Consider the following 20,661-nt stretch of genomic DNA (forward strand, 5'->3'; position numbering starts at 1 on the left):
TAGAGGGATTTGTATCGAGCTCTGAGAGCTGCCGACACTTGAATGACCTGCATGGCAAGACTGTGCATGAGCACATCTTGCTTAGACACTGACATAGGACTGAAGCTGCTATTGCTGCTTTCACTACACAGTCTGCGTAGACAAAGTTTAAGGTTGACTGGTGCTTTAGCCTCAAGACCCCTCAGCAGAGGAACTCAAGGTCTAAGGATCTCAGGCGTTCACAGTCAGGACCCTCTTTTAAATCTGTTCTGAAATGTCATCCTTATCTTAAGGCATTTTACTTAGTCTTATTTGGTATTCAGTTCCAGTTGTTGAATTTCTTTTAACAGCAGTTTTTTTATGTTAATGTAAATTTTTACTATTTTAGTTTGTAAAGCATTTTTATAAATGCCATTTGAATAAAGATTGTTATTATTATGATTGAAATGTAAGTATAAACCCTTCCTGAGATGTCTTTAGAGAACCAAATTAATAGATCCTAAAGGCAATTAGTGATGTGTTTGAAAGGGATCTTTGTGCGTGGTAGGTATTTAGTTCAGGTGGTTACTTGGCACTCTGTGTTTATCCCATAATGTTATCTCGGCATGAGATTGTTAATTAGGAGCTTAATTTAGCTGCCGGCATATGTTAACATTGGCCTAGGCTGCCATTGTTAAGCCTCTGCTGGCTGGTGAGTCTGCTGTGACGGCACAGGAAGGCTTTTTGATGTAACCCTAACATAACATTACAGGCTAAGATAATAACAAGGATCTGCAGATGCCAGATTAAACTGAGATGCATACATCAGGATTGTACTGTGCATGCGCTGTGTGTCGAGGGCCTCTAGATAAATCTAGCCTGCCTTATTCTCTCTTACATTTGAATTTCATACTGTCTCGCTTTCACTGAATTTAACATGCACGCAGACCTAGCCTCCTTCACATACAGGGATCACCAGTAGATCTGGCACAAACCCAGTCAATAGTTCAGAGACACAGGTGTAGGCCAACCCTTACAATTCGTGTGCATGTGCGTCAGAGGCTCTGTGTTTAGAAATGTAGGCAACCAGCCAGCCACAGAGATCTTGGAAAACCCAGGGGGAAGGATTTAAATTCGCTCTTGTGAGCTCTGCTTGGAATCACTGCAAAGATCTCCTGAACCAAACAGTTAAAAATGCAAAATAAACTTTTTCATTCTAAAAAGGTTTTGGAGACTTGTGTGCTGTAAAAGAAATTGAGAGGCATTGTTGTTTAATTATTGTAATTTATTTAGTGCATTAGTCAAGGTACACAGTCTTCATCAATGTCATGATAAAACTCTTATTTTCACTTAGTTCATTTAGTCACAGCAGAACGCCACTTGGGTTTTACTGCCACAGCAATCTCTGCTCTAATGTTACCTTACATAAAAATGAACACTGAAGAGTTCCACACAGAGAGGGATACTAATTTTAAATTTGGAAAAAAGGCCACTGGTGTCTGATTGTTAATCTGTATTGACAGATACCATGACGTTAGGTATTACAATTGGTTTCAGCAAAGAAAAAGTTGGCTTGATGCATCCCTAGCTCAGTGCATAAAAACGACTTCATATTGCACATTTGTTGAAACAGAGGCTTATCTTCTGTGAGAAGGATGACTGACATGTCTAAAATGCTCATGAAACATTAAAATTTTGTTTCATTAACATCAAGCATTTAGATTTTTCACTTATTTAACAGACCAAAGAATTCAAAAATATCACATTTACTGTTTTTAATTGTGTTAATTGATTATTTATGTGAGCTATATGCCATTTATCCCATGAGGCTTATAGTACATAGTGTGTTGGCACAGTTTTGCTGTGGTCTGTTGGTCAGCAGCTCTTCAGGAGAGCTGAAAGAGGAGACCTGGCTGAACACAAAGCTTTCTGTACAGGGGATGTAAGCAGAGCCTGTTCTAATCAACCTGCTTGCCCACCACAAAGGGAACCCTGTCTTAGGTTACCCTGTTGCTCCAGCACCAAATGGTATTGAGGCAAGTGGGTAACTTAAGGCAATAATATGACTTGGGGTGAACATACACATACATGTGAACACTCACCCACATATAGGTACACTCACATATACCCATACAGTAAAAGTGCAAAAAGTCACAGGAAGACACAAAGGCACAACCACAGACACGCAGGAACATTCAACACCACCCACACTTGTATACCCATACACATGCACTTATACACACAAAGAGAGGTAGACAGAAAGATTGTGTGCGCACCGGCAGGAACCTGCAGCAGCAGTGAACTTGTCATCGTCTCTAGGAGAGAAGAATCCTTCCCTCCCTCAGTAGTAAACTGGGCTTTCTCAGAATGTGGGCCTGTGTGTCACTGCCGGTCACAGGACCCTGACACACTTTGTGTGCAGTGAGAGTAGGAGGGGGAGGAACAAAGTCTCCACGGATTATCCCCCAAGCGAGAATCCCCAGGCAGTGTGACGGTCAGCCAGAGGCCTGTTGAGCTTTGTGTGGAATAGCCAAAGTGAATGCCACCATCACCAGTGGGTCAGACCGTTCCCTGTGGTTGCCTTGAGAACACACTGGTGTTTGTGGTGTGTCACAAACATCCAACAATCCGTGGTTCACCAAAACATCTCCCAGTGAGGCAAAGCTATTATTAGCTTAGGTACAGCAAAGCCTCTTAGAGATCTTTATTTAACTGGATTGGCTGTCTGATGTATGGACACTTGAGGAGTGTGTGACGCACCGGGCTTTCAGGAACAGTGCAGGGGCTTTGCAACCAAGGCCATTGTTAAAACAACAGTACCACTGCATTCCCTCCTCTCCTCTCCTCTCCTCCTCCTTCTTTCCTAAGGTGACTGTTGTTTGGCTCCTACAGGGGGGTTTCCCATCACCCACCCCTTTCCCAACACTGGAGGGTTTTAGGTAGCAGGCTAATCTTATCTCAGGGCAAGGAGAGGGCTGTGGGCCAGGTAACATGGTCGTCCCCTGTCTGACCCTCATCTCTGCAACACGGCCACTTAACTCTTCCACCATGTGTTATGATGGATATAACAGAAGTAAAAAGGTAGATTCTTAGACCGTTGGACTTCTTTTTAACCCTCATCAAATAAACATAAAACTATTATGTAACAGAGAGACAGAAAATTATGGCAAACTACAAAAAGTAATAATCAATTTGAACTTTGAATATGTTAAATGAATCTTACACGACTGACACTGTAAGACAACCCACCTGAGGAATTTCTAATCTGTTATCTGAAGAGACCAACAAACAGACAGTCCAGAGACAAGTTACTGCTCTTATTACTATCAACAAGCCAACACAGACATCTTATACAAAGGCCAAGACTGTCCCTGAGAATAACATTTTTTTTAGTATATTTTTATGTCATAAATTTTAAACATAGTAACTGCATTATATGATATACATGATGACTGAGCAGGTCACCCACTGACACAAGTATGACATGAAACGTTTGAAATGAAATATAGCAGTAAAAGCTGTGCATGGTTTTCAATAGTTTATACTGAATAGGTTGTTACAGTATCTGTGACCATAAGGTGCAAAATTCAAAGCGCTGTGTCAGAAATGAACTGTCAGTACTCAGAGGTCACCCTGTCTACATTAGTTTCTAGTGACTGCTGCTTTTTATAGCACATTTGGCTGCCTACCTAATCCAGTAATTGAAACTTTTCCTGTTGTTCTGTTATGTCTTCATATGATAATAAGGTCTAAATAGACCATTGTCTGATTGGTAGGCATTTTATTAGTGTACCCCTAATGAAGTTTGCATCAGTTCAGGCAGAACACAATAGCAATGGCAGGAATCAGGTATTTTGCTAGACCCGAAGATCTGCGTGAAATTTAAATTTAGACCAAATCATATCAGTCTGGGACTAAAAACTACTCTTTAGTCTTGTCACTTAAGATCAATGTTATTTGTCACACCCACTTAATAAACCAACTTGCCTTCCATTTAGGCTTCACAAACAACGTGCCATAAAAAGGAAATAAAAACTCAGTGCCTTATTTTCCAACATAAAAGCCCAGGGCAAATAACACTGCGACTTTCATTCAATTTGCGCTCTCAGTTTGTGTGTGATTAGCACCCAATTTACTACAGCAGCAGCTCATTACTCAATCAGCACCAGGGTTTGCTCTGCCTTGCCCTGAATTATCTGTATTTTATGTTATTTTGGTGTGATTCAACACAGTTAAAATTAGGTTGTTTTTTTGGCTAAGCAGAAGACCAGAAATGCAAACTGACAAATCAAAAAAACCCCAACTTTTTAGCAAATGACAACTCATGTCTTATATGTGGCATTTAAATATTTAATATGGAATCCTACCAAGTGAATATGTGGAAGAAACAAAGTGAGAGTGGTAGCTTGTGCAAAACAATACGTAGCACGTTTCCATTGTAAAAGATTATATTGCGAGTCATTGTTGAATGAAGTAGAGAAAAATATTACTGGTGCATCTGTCTCAGTGCACATGGTCTGTTGATGCCTCTGCATGGCACATCAACTGACTGATCCATACAAACACCACTTATATTTATCTCCGCCAAGGAGGTTTTGTTTTCACCTATGTCTATTTATGTCTGTTTATTCATTTACTATGAATTTTGATTTTTTTCCCTTAAGTCTGGTGTATGTTGTTTGACATTGGCCTTGGCAGAGGTCTGTGCACTCTGAATGCCCTTCTAGTCTGCTGTTTAACCTGTAAACCTCTCATTAATCCCTGTAGGTTCTACCTGCCACATGCTGTTGTTATTGGCTCTGTTGCCTCACATGCCATCACATGCAGATGCTCACTTTTCTTCTTCCAGCGCCCCAATCTCCCTATGTCTACTTACTTTTAACTTAGAGTGTGTTTCATGAAGCTGTATCTTTTTATACAGTGGGGTCTGGTGAGTTTGAGTGATAGTTTTTAGATTATTTGCTCCTCGTGTGCATTTGTGCATTAATTATTTTGATTCAAGTGTGGCTCCTTAGAAAAGTTCAACAAAACTTATTTAGTTTTGACAGAATTGGTTTTAAATATAGTTCTGTTTAATTCATTTTCTGCATTGTGTTAATGCTGCTGTTGACATATCAATACTAAGGAAAGACTCTTTTACTATTAAACCCTATTTCTGCTGGTAGTATTGTACCAACATGGTCACCTGGCTGCACCTCTTTCTGCTTATTGTCTTTTGATATATGTCCTCCCCTGGGATATATGTTGTTAAGAAAAAACAACTTGCCAGACAAGTGAGGGGAGAGGAAGACAGACTGTCTTGACTGTTCTTTTCTTCCCATTCTGCATCTCCTGTCCTCTCTCCATGCTAATTAAGTCAAATCCTGTGGCTGCTTGATGGTTCACTGTCTCAGCCATTTAAAAAAACATCTCAGTGAGGACAAGATGTGAGCTTGCACTCAACAGTAGTGGAAATATTTTAAACCACCTATAGACTCTTAAAAGAGTTATAATGCATTTATACCTCTGCTATCACCTAACTCATGTTTCTCTAAATCTGTCTCTAGGATAAGGGCTTTTAGAAGGAAGAATTAATGTTTACTTAATAGTTAATTTCTGTTTTATTAGTTTATAGAAGAAGAAGGAAAGACACTTACAAGATAGATTTGCTGTATCATAATTGCAGCAGAGAGGGAACATTTTGCAATCCAGAAAAAAACAACATTGTCACTATAAAATTGCAGGTGATGTTTCTGTTCTCTGTGAGCATGGTATGGTGCACAGTGCGATGTAATCGACGGGAAACAGGTGATGCTTTGACAATGCATATTCCTCCTTCACTTATGGTGTGAGTGTCTGTGTGTCTTTACTGCCCTGCCCATGGTTAAGTTCTCACTTTTTCTCTGTCTTTCTCAGTACTCTTCATGTTACTGTATTTCCCAATTCAGGGTATCAGTGAGTGAGAGGATGCATTGCTTTTTCTAATCTTCACAGCCTCTTTCTCTTCCTCTCGATTCCGTTGTCCTTCTCTTGCTCCCTGTCAGTCAGTCAGATTCTGTCGTCAGAGGATCCACTGCTGGGTCTTGTGACAAGCAGGCAGGGCCAGTGCGAAGCTGAGCAGCTATAAATAAAGAGCTTTCCGCTACTGCCTCTGTTGCTGCTGTTGGAGGGAAGAAACATATTGTAGCAACACTCTCCATTCCCAGAACCCTTTTACTACCCTTTTAACCCTTTTAATGGGTTATCAGTTGATGCAAAGATGGGAATTTAATCGACTTGTTGCCAAGTTATGGCCTATTTATCTGTGTTTGACAGTTCAGCAAAGGCTTCAGTGTTGTGATAGTAAATTAAAATATTTATAAATATAAGATATTTAAATATTATAAAAATATTTACTTAGAATGTAGAATGAAACAAAACAGTCTCTTATATTTTGGCAGGTCGGTACAGTGGAGGGAAAGCGGTCTCAGGGTTTTGCACCCCACTGTACATTTTAGGAATATAGTCACAATAGTGTTGTGTAATGATTTCACAACCTTATCCTGTGCAGGCTACACTGTGGTTTTGGCTAAGCTAGATGTTTTATGAATGTCTATTGGCCTAAATTTTTGCCCTCATCATTTTGCAATTTTCTGAAGGATATTAATAATTTTATTTTTTCTCTTCCGTTAAGTATGAGTTGTATTCATCATATCTTAAAAGGTCAAATATAGGATATGAGTGGAAAGATGGTGTTACACAACAGTGGATTACAGTGGATTATATCTGATGTTTTTGACCTTTTAATGTATGCTTGTTTAGGTGAATGCTACTGTACAAAAGTAAATGATGAGTTCTAAATTGTGGTTTGTGTTTTTCTTCAATCTAAATTGACAATGCAAATATTTTTGGAAATGTTTCCAAATAGAAAAATAAAATATCAGCTCCTACTGTTCAAATATGACAGTGGCTCTGCATGTGAAAGTAACTTCTCACATCTGAAACACTGGATGGGTGGGGGGATTATTCCCAACGGGAGCAGCAGAGCATGTCCAGTGGAAGTTTATCAATAACCTCTAATAGAGTAGTGCCAATGCAGACAATGGGCTTTTGTCTGTTTGTTTGTGTGGGGGTGTGTGTGTTTGTGTGTGTACATGCTGCCTGTGCCGGATGACCTTTGGTATAAATAGCCTGCTGGCGCTAGCTGTGATGACAGCCGACAGCACGCACCGTTGTGTGAATTTGTTTCCTGAGTAGTGCTGTTCATCGGTTATCCCTCTTGGAACAATGCCTATATGACTGCCTGCTACCCAGCAACACTCTGGCCTCTAATTTCCTGAAACTGGGCTCAGTAGCAAGCGCAAACTCAGGGCGCAACTGCACGTGGGTTTGTGACCAAATGATTCTCGCAGTTTTGGCAACCAGAGGCTCAAGTGTAGTGCTGGTGTAGTGCAGTGTTGGCTGAAAACAAGGCAGAAGCAGGATGAATAAATTACTAGGAGAATGAATGTCATATATGCAGATGGACTTATTAATTACATATTTTCCCTTTTAAAAGTAATAGTTTCATAGACTAAAAGGAGAGTCGGGATCATGTCTCTGTACTGCTTCAGAAGAGGCAACACCTAAAATATGCCTTCGATATCTTGGGTGCTTTTGGAGTTGGCAGTTTGGCCTCATAATTATTATTTAATTGTGCTGAACTGAAGGACCAACACAGGCTAATCTTAGATGGAGGTAATGTCATTATTCCTTCCTTGTATTTTCTTGTCTACTGTACTGATTTTTAGAAAAGCATCGGTTAGATGCAAATGGTGGATGTGTTGGTTGTGTGCTTACAGATGCTTTTGCTTGATCTGCATAAGCACAACCTTAGATATGTCACTCAGTCTCATAACTGATCGCATGAGTGTGGCTTGTGGAGCTGTGAGACAACTATGGTATAGTCTTTACAGCCAGGTCATTTTAACAGCTGCAGTGGTTACCTTTGTCCAAGGTCACTCTTGCTGTTTTAACCTTGATCTCATCATGTTTAAAAGCATGCGTTGTTGATGAGAATTTTGCATCATCATTTTTTTTTAGTACTTCTTCATTAATTCAATGAAGTTGAACTAAGAAACATAGACATTATATATATATATATATATATATATATATATATATATATATATATATAATAGAAATATAATAATATAGAAAATATTTTCCAGATCACTATACCTTAATATTCTCTTCCTTTTCTTCTCCTAGATCTGGAGCCTGATGACAACACATCGTTCTACATCCTAAATGTGGGCCAGCCCCAGGCTATGGTGACTAACCACCAGTCTATTGGCCTGCCTCGTCATGGCATGCAGTCTCACTCCCAGGTCATCAACACTTCCCAACGCCTTCAGTCACACAAACCAGGATCTCAGCCTCCAAGCTATGAGGCACAAGACTCCAAGTATGGCAGCTCCCCCCTGCTGCCCTCTGCTCCTGTGGAGGCACCAAAGGCCTTTGAGTGCCCCAGTATCCAAATCACCTCTATATCCCCTAGCTGCCAGCAGGAGATGGATGCCAATGAGGAGGATCTGAGGGCCAATGGCCCTGATGGGGACTACCATGGTGACAGGCCACTGTCCAGAGACCACCTGTATTTACGGCTAGACCACTCATACCGGGACACTTCGCTCAGCCCCAGCCCATGCAGCAGCCTCTCCTCTCGGAGCTGGTTCTCTGATGCCTCCTCCTGTGAATCATTCTCACATGTCTATGATGATGTTGACTCCGAGCTAAATGAAGCAGCTGCCCGGTTTACCCTGGGCTCCCCGCTTACTTCCCCAGGCTGTGCCTCCCCTCAAACTGGTGGTGGAGTTCTGGAGGAGCAGCCCCATTGGCAGCACCACCATCCAGCCTTTGTGCACCACTCCCACTCTGTCAGCCTATCACCACGACAGTCCCCCTGCCACTCACCACGCACCAGTGTCACTGATGAAAATTGGCTTAGCCCACGGCCACCTTCCAGGCCTTCCTCACGTCCCACCTCACCCTGTGGGAAGAGGCGTCACTCTAGCGCCGAAATCTGCTATCCCGGCTCATTGTCTCCACATCACTCACCCACACCCACACCAGGACCTTCACCTAGAGGCAGCGTTACAGAGGACACCTGGGTTGGCAGTCCCTCTGTAGGCATGTCACCCTTCCAGTGCTGTCCATCTGAGGCAGACATCCCATCCAAGACAAGGAAGACCTCGCAGGACAGAACAGCTATGCAGTGTGGGAAAGGGGAGCTAGGGCTAGATGACCAAGGAAATATGTCTCCTAATCTAGACTCTCCCTCAGATGAGGCCATGCACAGCCTGAAGAAGGATGGGCCAGGGGAACAGTTCCTCTCAGTGCCCTCCCACTTCTCATGGAATAAACCCAAGCCCGGTCATACGCCTATATTCAGGTAAATTAGCCGATATTGAGGAGAATACGCAGAATTTACAGCTCCATCTCTAATCCATGCAAAGCTAATGATTGATGCAGATGTGAGATTTAGTGGGAGATGAAGCGCCAGGAAAATTCTAAACGCTGTAATCTTTTCCAGTGTCAGTGAGGACTTATTTCTCAACTGGTTGAAAGAACTTTCTGTTGCAGTCAGTTTATTCTATTCTACTTCCTATTTGTATTTGAGAAAGAATTGGCGACAGTTGTGACTGCAGTGCAGTGAGGAATAGATTCTTGATAGATGACAACCTGAAGCTTGAAGGTGTTTTTAACTTAGAGCCAAAAACAGAAGGTGATATGGTGATGCCGGTGTTATCAGTGTTTTTGTGAATTATTAATGCAATCACCACTTGGCAAGTCAGCACATATCGTCAGTCTTAAAAGCAATTAGTAGGCCAAGGCTGAACAAAAGACATCAGTGGTGCATGTTTTTATTGAGTGTTGTGAGATGTCATAAAGATTGAAAACCCTCTTTGATCTAGCAGGGAAGTGTAAACATTACAGCGCAGTAAATTAGTATCAAATAGCATTTTAGATGAATAATAGACCTGCTGATGGAACTCTGCAGATCAATGTTCAGTAACAGGGAACTTTGAGCTTTGTATCAGCAGTATAAATCTTAGTTACGTCATGGAGTAATACAAGTTTATTAGTGTGTTGAGGGAATCACAGGGACGCACACCCACACCAACTCCTCCAAACACACATGCCCATACAAACATGCAGGCACAAACTCCACATTAAAGAGTGATGTGTGCCATCAGAAACTATAATGGAGTTTTTTAGGAGAGGAGTCTGCTGTCGGTTCTCCAATGTGTGCAGCAGATGAAGACGTGGCCTTGTTTGTGTGCACTGGCCCCTAGCGCTGTAAATCAGCACAGGGCACATATGGCAAGGGTCAAACACACACATGCACACACATGTATAGACATAACACAAATGCTTGCTCACATAAACCTAACACTCTCCAGACAATAACAGGATCAGCTCTGATGAGTCACCGTTTGATCTTTGCATCCTTGCCCTAGCAAGTGAAATTTCCTAAGAGAGCCACAGCTAAGACAGTGGCAGAATAATGTCCACATTGCTGTAGAGTTAAGTGCTATATCATGAAGAACACAACAGACTTCTTTTTTAACAATGCTGTTTACTCGAATTGTGTCCTACAAGTATTTCCTTATAGCTATTCCCCGTAAAGATAATGTACTAATGCCCAACCTGCCATTGGTAGTCGCTCACACTGGCATAAAATATAGGGTAGAACAAGCTTTCCATTTTCACAGCAGACAGTTAGGTGGTAAGCTCCTGTCTGCCTTAAGATAGAAGATTGTTAAGTTGCCTAAGTGCATGCATACGTGTGTTAGTGATATTTTGAACAGATGGTCCAGGTGGAACGAGTGGGATTGGGTTAGAGTGGGTGGGATCAAAAATCAGTGGGGTGTTCAGACACTTGTTTTGACAAAGCGTCTGCTCATGCACTATTCCCTGAGCTGTCCATGATGAGATCTTAAACGGCACTCTCATGAGTTGGTTGCCATAAGCTTTATTTAAGCAAAAGGACAGCATTAATCACTGCATTACTGGAATGAATAAATTAACTATTACTGCTTTGCTCATTTGCTGTACTTATTGGGCTTGGACGTTAAAAGCAGGATAACCTTTGGGATGAGAAATGCAGTTCCCTTTCTCCAACACGTGTAGCTGCAAAATTTACTAAATCATTGGATGGAAAGGATGCTAGTGGGATGATGAAGACTGTAGAGAGGACATTGTTGTGGGAATGTGATTACACTTGGAGCCCCTACTCTATGGCTTAGACATTTGAGAAAGGTTATGCTATGTCAGGACATAGGCCTACGCTCCTGCTGTGCTCCGTCACAAAGCTCATATTTCCTCTGTCCTCCTCTACTCCTGTTACCGTAGCAGCCATGCAAACCCACACTTCCTGGGTGGTTATGTCATGCCTGCTGGGAGGAAAGCATAAGGGTGATGCCTCTATTACACTGTGATCTTAGATAAAGCTGGAAGATGAAAACCATATTAGAAAATCAAACAGAAAAGGATTGAGGTTGATTATTTGAGTATTTTGACATTACAACGGATTACACACACTATATTCATTGTGGCATTTGCAAATTAATAATCATATAGTTAAACAGAAGAAGAAAAAAGCAAAGTGACAGAATAATCTCATGAAAGCTCTTTGTGGTATATGTGCCTGTAATCATTTGTGATTTCCTCAACCTGAACAAGTTAGTGTTTATGTAACAAATTATGACCTGAAGTGGTTTTAGGAGACATTTCCATGTCATATGTGGTAGGAGAATCTCCCGCATGTAGCTCAATTCGATTTCCAACCACAAGGCTTCATTGAACTGCAGAAAACATCTATAGAATATCAGACACATGCCTTTTCATTCCGAAATGCAGTCTTTCCTTTGAATTTAATGCCAGGCTGTAGGTCAGTTTATGAAATTAAATTGCTCCTCTGAAAGCCTGACTCTAATTCAGTCAGATCAGATTTGTCTGCACGTAGCCAACACTTGACAGGCATTTGGAAAGGGTAGAATTAGGGGAGTCAGCCATACTGGCTTAAACTTTACAAACTTTCCCTTAAAAATTATTTGTACTGTCAAATATCGGTCGTGGAGTTTAGACTCAGTACATTTGCATGCTAGGAGCCTGTGCTGTCTTAAGTAGAGCCAAATAAAAGCTTATGCCACCATGTGACATGGTGCGCAAAGAGCTCACAGTGGTTAACGCTGAAGCAGAGATCAGAGTGTAGAAAAGTGTCTGCCTCTTAGCTCATGAGACAGCACAGAGTCACTTTCCTTACTCAGGCCTAACATGCAGAGCAATCGACTTACAGACACACATACATGGACAAAGTGGGAGTGTGCGTGGCTACATAGACAGGCAGAGTTTAATTTATGATTTTTTATACTTCTGTGCTAAAAAAACTATGGCACCTTGCAACTGCTGCCAGACAAAACACCTGGATGACACACATAAAGCTTGTGTTGCCCTACAGTAGGCCTCTTGGATCATGAATAATGAACTGTGTACACTACCAAGATGTTACACAGGTATACATTGTAGCTTGTTCTACAAGTAAACTACTTTCTCAAGTTAAAAATATGTATTGTAATAGTTATACACAAATATTACAGAGCATACCAAAAAGGAGGCGTCTGTTTTGGGAAAAAATAAGAAAACTAATAATTTACTGTCAACCAAGTAAAGCATTAATCTAAAGAAAACTTAACTAGCATAAAACAAACTGTGGATGAGCCAATTGTAAAAATTCCTTTTGGTAACATTTGAAGCTATCATAGACATAATAATTATGACAATGAGAAAGATGTAAAGGTAATGATGATAAAAATAACAAAATTAGTAGGATAGTGATAGTTTAAGTTATATTCATAATGAAGTATATTTCACTATAATGAAAAACTCTTTAGCGAATTGTGAGGACTGTACATAAATATGATTACATAAATTGTAATCAACAGTATTGACTATTATTGGACGAGGTTGCAGCTTGGTTAATGCCAGTGTTTGCAAAATGTTCTGGGGGGCGGGGGGTAAACTGATCTAATGCAGTAAGGTGGAGAGACCCAGTTTCTCTGTGGAGAAGGCCAGTGAGCGTTTTATTTTCAAGTGCAGCTGTTCAAATATGATTGTAGCCTGGCCAGATAAAAAAAAAAAAAATGAGGCGGGGAGGAAAAACACACAATGCCAGCCCCTGTGGTGCACTACATATTAAAATATACACTCGTACAGTATGCAGTCACACTCACACACAGCGTAATTTACTCAGTGTCTGACACACACTCTCATTTTACCACCCGTTCACTGACCCACACAGAAGACTCACAAAGAAAAGTTCCCCTTAAAATATGACTCACCCTTAAAGTCTTAAGTTGACCTATTAAAAGTGCTATGTCTAAGAACAGGAATAATATATGTGGGCATCCCAGTGATTCATTGTCTGGTGGGACTAAGTACACTGTGCATTATACCCCCATTTTGCACCTATTATACTGTCTTAGACCATGTAAGGGGAATACCACCATTTCAGCTTCTGAATGCTTTCAGACAGCCTTAAGAGCGGTCATTGTCATCAGTCATGAAGTAAGAAAGAGTGGTTGCTGTCCTTCTTGACCTTACACTGTGGTGTCGCAGGTTAAACACATCTGTACACAATAATTTGAAATATGGAAAATATGAAGGTGTATTTACCCAAGCAGAGTTTCATAGGGAAATTCTTACTGTTAAGGCTGTTAAAATGTCCTCTCTTCATCACTGATAAGATTCTGTGCTGTCCTAGTCTTATGCTTCAGGACAGATTGTTCATATTTACAGTCATAATTACCATAACCACAAACATTTCCGTCTCAAATGAAGTCTTTTACAGAACAGTTGTAATGTTCTCTTCTTCTTTGTGTGGGTGTGTGTGTGTGTGTGTGTGCGTGCGCACGCACGCTTGTGGTTTTCTCTCCACAGGACCTCGTCACTGCCTCCTTTAGATTGGCCGCTGCCAAGCCAGTTTAGCCAATATGAACTGAAGATAGAGGTCCAACCCAAAGCCCACCACCGAGCGCACTATGAGACAGAGGGCAGCCGAGGTGCCGTCAAAGCAGCATCTGGTGGCCACCCAATCGTCAAGGTAACGTATTTGGGCATTTTTCTACGTGTTTGGGGCACTATACTTACAGCTGCTCAGCCATCAAATCTTTTTTACAGAAAATAAACTTAGGTTCTTTGCTCCATTAAACAAAATGAGCACTGATGTTTGTACCACACTGAGGATTAAATTCCCCTCTGAGGTCACAGCTGATTTACTGTCTGTGTTAACATGATGCTTTCTGTGCATTAGTTAATTTAGACCATGCGCACTGAGCACTTATCATCAAGCTCCATCTGCTAAGACATCAACTCTTGCAGCCTTAGGTGATGAAATCAAACATAAAAGGAAGAGAATGAAGCTGGACCAAACTTATTTGGTGAATGTAACAACGGCTGCCTGAGAGGCTGTTTCACAGTTTGCAGGGATTGCCCTCTGCATGTGACTGAAATAAGTTTTATCCTCCCAATTTGTACATGTGATCACCCATCATTTGAAACAGAAATGTCAGTATTTGAATTTGAAAAACCCGATGGAACAACTTCTGCAGGATGTTGTTGAAAATCTTCTTATCTGTAGCTGTTACTGAGACTAATGCTGCATTATCTGACTATAAGGAAGGAATCGTACAGCCTTATAGCTCAAACATCAGCTGGTGGTCGTGAATGAGCTTTAGATTTTGGGTTTCATGTTACATATTTGCATGTGTGGATTGTCATGTTGATCCTCTCCCAAAGCAAGACTGTCAGTCAACCTGTTGAAGCAGGAAGACAAGGAGGCAGGCAAGAGAGCTGTCACTATAGCCCAGTCAGCTGCTTTGTCATTTGATAGCACCTGCAAGAGACTAGATGAGCCTACGTACAGATACGGCTACTTTTCTCTCCGAGAGAGTGAGAGAAAGATAGAGAGAGAGAGCAATAGCAGAAGATTTCAGTCTCATTAACATTTCAAGAAGCCGGTGACAAGCGTCCTTTGTGTATATGATTAAGTCTGGGCTTTAGAGCTGGGCCGTGACCAGTGTTGTGGAACCTGACAATGGCTGACTTCAGACTGACAGTTCGGCTAGCAGCCCAATCAGCCCAATAGGATCGCCATGTACAGTCCACTATCCTCAGTACAACTTGCACATTTGTATCTATTCTACTAGCACTGCAGTGTTGCCTACATTTTCTATGTCAAATTTTACATTGTAGAACTGAATAAAACCAAAATGCAGATTAATGTGATCTTAAGCTTGTCACCACTGTTAACCAGTTCTAAATACAGAGTATTTATTGGACCCAAGTGCACTTCTGTGACACCTTGCATAAAAAGTTAGTAAAAATACAATAGATTAGAGATTAAATGATACCTTAATGCAATATACTGTATTGTATCTGTGGTAAGATGTGTAAAATGCATTGAAGCCACAGCAAAATCTTTGTGTAATAATTATTATTCTTGTTATAATTGAGTGTAGGCAACATGTGTTGTCATAGCTTGGGACTATAGATGGGAAGTAGGTTAGTCCTTAGGCTAACTCAGTCAAAGCTCATTATGCACAATATACACAAGATAACAATTAAATAAAACAAAACAATGGAACATGAAATTTCCTGAAACAACAATGAAGCCCAAATTACTGCCATTTGTTGCTTTAGAAACAGCCTATGTCCTCATGCATTCAGTCATGCAGGCTCCCTCCAGGCCAATCATTAACCATTTCAACCTCAGTTAGACCAAGATGCTATCCTGCCATATGTGACGATGCATAATTTAGCTGTCAGTTTTTTTCAAACAGGCGTTTGCCATGCTTGCCCTCATTCCTCACCCCAGAGGGAATTGTTTGGTTATAGCAGTGTCCTGCAGGAGCAAGCTAGCAGAGAGCTTATATCTTAGGTCAGATGAGGCAATTTCAAGATTGATTCCAAACCCAGCTGGAATCTGGTCTACAGTACCTACATGCTTAGCCCTGACAGTCAGTGCAGTCTGCCTTTAGTCTGAAGACAGCAGACTCTGGTTGGTTTGCTCCAAACATATTTCATAATTGTATATTCTTAACATTTTTTTCTTCTTCTAATTTTTATGGTTATTAGTTTTTGTGGGTTATTGCCGTACAATATATTTTCCGTATATATAGTTGCATAATTGCAAAAGGTGAGAGAAGCCAGTGTGTCTTCTATAGAAATCCACCATCTGTATGCTGAAACCCCCAGTACTGAAAATGAAAATCAGATGTATCACTGGTAGAATGCACTTTCGTGATCAAATAGACAAACAGCAATATGTTGTTGCGGACAGAGCAAGAGGAGCGCACAGACAGCATTTGCTTGTTGTGAGCGGTGGTTTGCAGAGCTCTGTGCACAGGGAGCAAATGTGTGGGTGAATGGGTTTTATGAGAGAGGGAGGGAGGAGCAAGTGAGTTTGATAAGAAAGTCTTTTTTTAATTATGTGTTTGATTATAGAGTATTACCTACATCAAACTAAAGAAATATTTACATCATTCTTTATTCAGCTATTATACATACTGCTCCATTTCAGTGTATATAGTAGGCTAATGTCAGGCTGTAAATTGCTAATCCAGAATTTACTCCAGCCTTCCTGTATACTGAATGCACAGTAACTCACCTCTCTTTTCTTTTACAGAAAAGTTTATGCTCCAGAATAATTTTAGGATATACTTAAACAAATCATCTCTGGTTCCCCACTCCCTGTTTAGACACTTAAAAACACCGACAGTCAACATAAAATTAACATCTGAGGATAGATAGTATCAGCACTTGTCCAGCAGGTCTAACAGACACTCTTTGTTTACTAAATACCCACTCCTCTATTGTCAGTCTTCTTAACCTCTTTTTGATGCATTGTGCAAAAAAGTACCATATTGAAAGGTCATTTCTTTACCCTGTGATCTCAAAATTGTTTTTTATAGAAACACCTTTACTTTAAAATCCAACACACTGCTTTGCATTATTGTTCGGGAACACACAATGAGATGCTGGATATAAGGTCAGACATATGTCACATTTAATGCTGAAAAAGTATAGTAGACATCAGCCACTGACCCAGTATACATTGGATATAAGGGGGTCAGACCATTGAAACCTTTAACAAGCTTGCACATATTGTGTTTCCCAGGTGCACTGTAGGTGTGAAGCAAGCTATTCTCTGGAGACAGAATGACACACCAGCGTGTGTGATTACAGCTCCTCTGTCCCAGAATTAGAATACCAACTTAAATAATTTGGGTGGCAACATTAAGAAGGACCTTGTAATAATGGAAAGCATTAAGTGAGAGTTTTTTTTTATATTCATAGATTTGTCAACAATATTTTATAGTTTGATCTTAAGTACAATAATATTAAAGCAACTACCCTTGCTACCCATTGTACTTCTGCGTCTTTTGTGCTCTGCGGGACCTCTTATTCTCCTTGGGTCTTTACTCTGGTGGCGTGATGTCACCCAATGACGCCATAGCTGCCATCTGGACATGGTGAAGACTTCCTTTTGTGGCCCCACTGTTGCCCAGATCAATGCGCCACTGAGCTGCTGTGTCAACAGAAAAACAAGAGAATGTCAGAGGAAGGAGGATTGGGGCTGGCTTTTTATGTTTGTGTTAAAGATCTAAAATGTGTATTGTTCAATGTGAATTAACAAAAAAAGATGGAGTTATTAAGTTGTCTTCTCCTTGGTGCTAATGTTTAATTCTTCTGGCCTTGCATTTTCCATCAGACTTCGGAAACCATTTGCATCAGGCAAGGTCAGGGCATTGTCTGTTATTATTGCTGGATAGATTTGATTTCTTCATCTGGCCTGTTTGAAGTCTGCAAACTAAGATTTCTTGGCATAATTTGTATTTGGGACCGTATTACAAAAAGGTGGAGCAGGTGGAGCCCTCATCAGCAGGGAATACCAACCCGTATTACCCAGTAACACGATTATCTGGGTATGTCACCTTGCATGCAATGAAATGCATGCAAATATTTCTATGTCACTATCGTTAAAAAATTATAACATTTTAAATTTGGGATACCTACTTGAAGCTCAAACCACTGTCTTTTAGCAGGTGGTGGTCAAGTACTCACACTAACATAACTTGTACCTGTCAAGGTTTTGGCAAACTTGCAGACAAGCCAGGGCTTTGTTTACAAACTCGAGGATGTCTCTATCATGTGCATGTAGGTCTGTGATCCTGTGTTCGCCTTGCTATGGACTTTTTTTGCTTGATCACTGAGTTAGCTGTGGGTGGGAGCCCCAACAGGTGTTTCACTCAACAGATTGGGGTCAGGCAAACTCAGACTGTTCTAATATGGCTTTCTGTCTTGTTTCTGTGTGTAGGCAAGATTTCTGTCTCATCGTTTTCTCTCATTCTAACCCACATATACACAAGCGCACAAACACCTATTAGATAAATAACAATGTATTATAAAAATTGTTCAATTAATATGTTGTTTTGTTACGAGGGTTCCAGCAGCTGTATTTTACTGAAGAGCTTTAGGCAGAATTGTTGATTGGCATGGTAAGGAACTTTAAAAATTACTACTGCATGTGTTTATTCCCTTTAGGTGTAAAGGAAAGAAAATGTTTATGGCATCTATCACCCAGTGACTCTCATGGAAAGGGTATTCAGGATGTTGTAGGATAACTGCTTCCTGAGAGAGAATGGTTGTGTTAATTTTGTCAGCGTGTCTTTGTAGAATTTAATAGCTCAGTTCAGGTGCAGTTTTAAACCAGTGATTTCTAACCATGCGGTTTTAGGCCCCAGACACAGGATGTAGGAGCTGTACACAAGTGTAGCCACAGAAAATATGAAGCAAATGACCCACTGAAGTAAGGCTATTAATTGTGGAGCTATTGTATAGTCAGAATTATTTAGATTTAGCTTAATGAGCATATTATCATACTTCAGCTTACTGATGTCGCGAACTGGTGCTCTGTGTGTACTCTTCCGCTTGTACTGTATCATTTTGTTATCTTGCAACTAAGCGAGTGCACTGTGGAGTGTATTATATTAAGCAGCAGACAAGCCTTTGAATTCTTTATCACAGTAACTTGTGCTTTGGCAATATAAATACATCTCACTTGCTCAGAATAAAACATGAGACTGCAATGTGTTGGGAGTTTGAAACCAGCTAATACTAATAAGAAAGACATGAATGGTTGACCAGCTGTCGATCAGTGATCTAAAGAGAAACGAGGTGTCAAACTGTATAGCACTGGCTGACCATGGTCATAACAGTCAGCTCCTTATCTGTCTGTACGTGTGGTAGCCAGACAAACAAAGGCCACAAAGCGTGACAGTGTTTACACTGAAGTGTTTTGACAGACATGATTCATAGCAGTGGTTTCTTTGAGGAATGCTGTGTATTTCTATGCAAAGACAGATACACTGGGCTAATGATATTGTTAACTAGCCGCAGTGTAGCTCTGCAGAAGTCCATCAGTCAACAGTGTTTGTGAGGCTTTTATCTCTCAGAAGATTTACCACTTTTTAATGCATTAAGATCAACAAAATAGAAAACCTCTAACAAAAATCCAGCTCCTCATAGTGCACTGTTTGCCAGAGAAATCTTTCAACTTTCTAATGGTCGAAAGAAATTATTTACAAACTAAAAAGACTTTTGCAGAATGAAATATGTTCACAATACAATGGTGTACTGTATATATAATATTCATTTTACAGATTTGAAAGCATTGTGGTTTTGTTATTGATGTGCTAGTGTTAAAAACATTTTTGAGGTTGGTTAAAATTTGCACAAGATTCAGTTGGTCCTCAGTATGTTGCAACATTGTTGACTACCCGATTTTTTCAAATTAATTGTACATTGCAGGATGGCTACATTTGTGCCTGGCTGACTGGCTGTTTTTGCCATTCCTCAGGGGCTAGCTGCAGACCATAATTGAACACCTGTTGCTAGGAGACATATAAGTCCAAAGCCTCTCTGGCTGACTGAGGTATCCTTGTGCGTATTTAACCAGCTTAATTGAGTGCTGCTGCACCCACACAAATATAAGGAGCCCCTCTGGTATTACCTGCTGGGCCATGGACAGAGACAGGCAGGCACAACAGAAAAAGGCTAGAAGATACAGTGAACAAACAATCACACTCACTCACACATACACTACACAGAACACAAACAAAATGAGCCAAGACAAAGACAGTATATGGCTGTGCTTTATTACAACACAAGCCTGAAAAATAAACAGACAGTTGGAAAAAAAATATTCTGTCCATCTTTAAACCTGTTGCCACAGTTAATAAATCTAAATGAAGCTGTGGTGTCTGGTGACAAGGATGTGAAAGAGAATACGACAGAAGCTGTCCAAGATGGCCTAATATTTCCACCAGCTTGAATGCATTAAATGATTTTGATCCCAGTGCTTGAATGCATGACCGTGACCTAATTACTGTCTCTCTCTGTCTCTGTCATTCACTCTCACATTTTCAGTGTCTTTAACCCCTTCCCTTATTCTGTCCTTTTTACTTTTATTAATTTTTTTTTTTTTTTACCTCTGTCTTATTTGCTTTGTGCCATAGTCAAGCTTTTGTCATACCTTGACAGGTCTCTGTCTTGCTCTTTCAGCAGCCTAGCTGCCATAATGCAGAGACACACAGACAACAATACAGAGCCGTGCAGTGTGTGAACTGGCTGGAGCTAGTG

The 20,661-nt window shown here is 40.6% G+C and overlaps 1 protein-coding gene across 3 annotated transcripts in view; it reads left to right on the forward strand.

Annotated features, from left to right (window-relative positions):
• The window catches only part of nfatc3a (nuclear factor of activated T cells 3a), a 63,408-nt gene that overhangs the window by 12,177 nt on the left and 30,570 nt on the right, over positions 1–20,661 (forward strand). For all 3 annotated transcript variants that reach the window (XM_071490091.1, XM_071490092.1, XM_071490093.1), the window contains exons 2-3: positions 8,167–9,349; positions 13,900–14,062. In XM_071490091.1, coding sequence (XP_071346192.1) covers positions 8,167–9,349; positions 13,900–14,062 — 1,346 coding nt within the window. The remainder of the gene's footprint in view (positions 1–8,166; positions 9,350–13,899; positions 14,063–20,661) is intronic.

This window comes from Trachinotus anak, unplaced genomic scaffold (assembly GCF_046630095.1).
Source record: "Trachinotus anak isolate AG129_WGS33_773 ecotype Australia unplaced genomic scaffold, CSIRO_AGI_Tana_v1 ptg000011l, whole genome shotgun sequence".
NCBI lineage: Eukaryota > Metazoa > Chordata > Actinopteri > Carangiformes > Carangidae > Trachinotus > Trachinotus anak.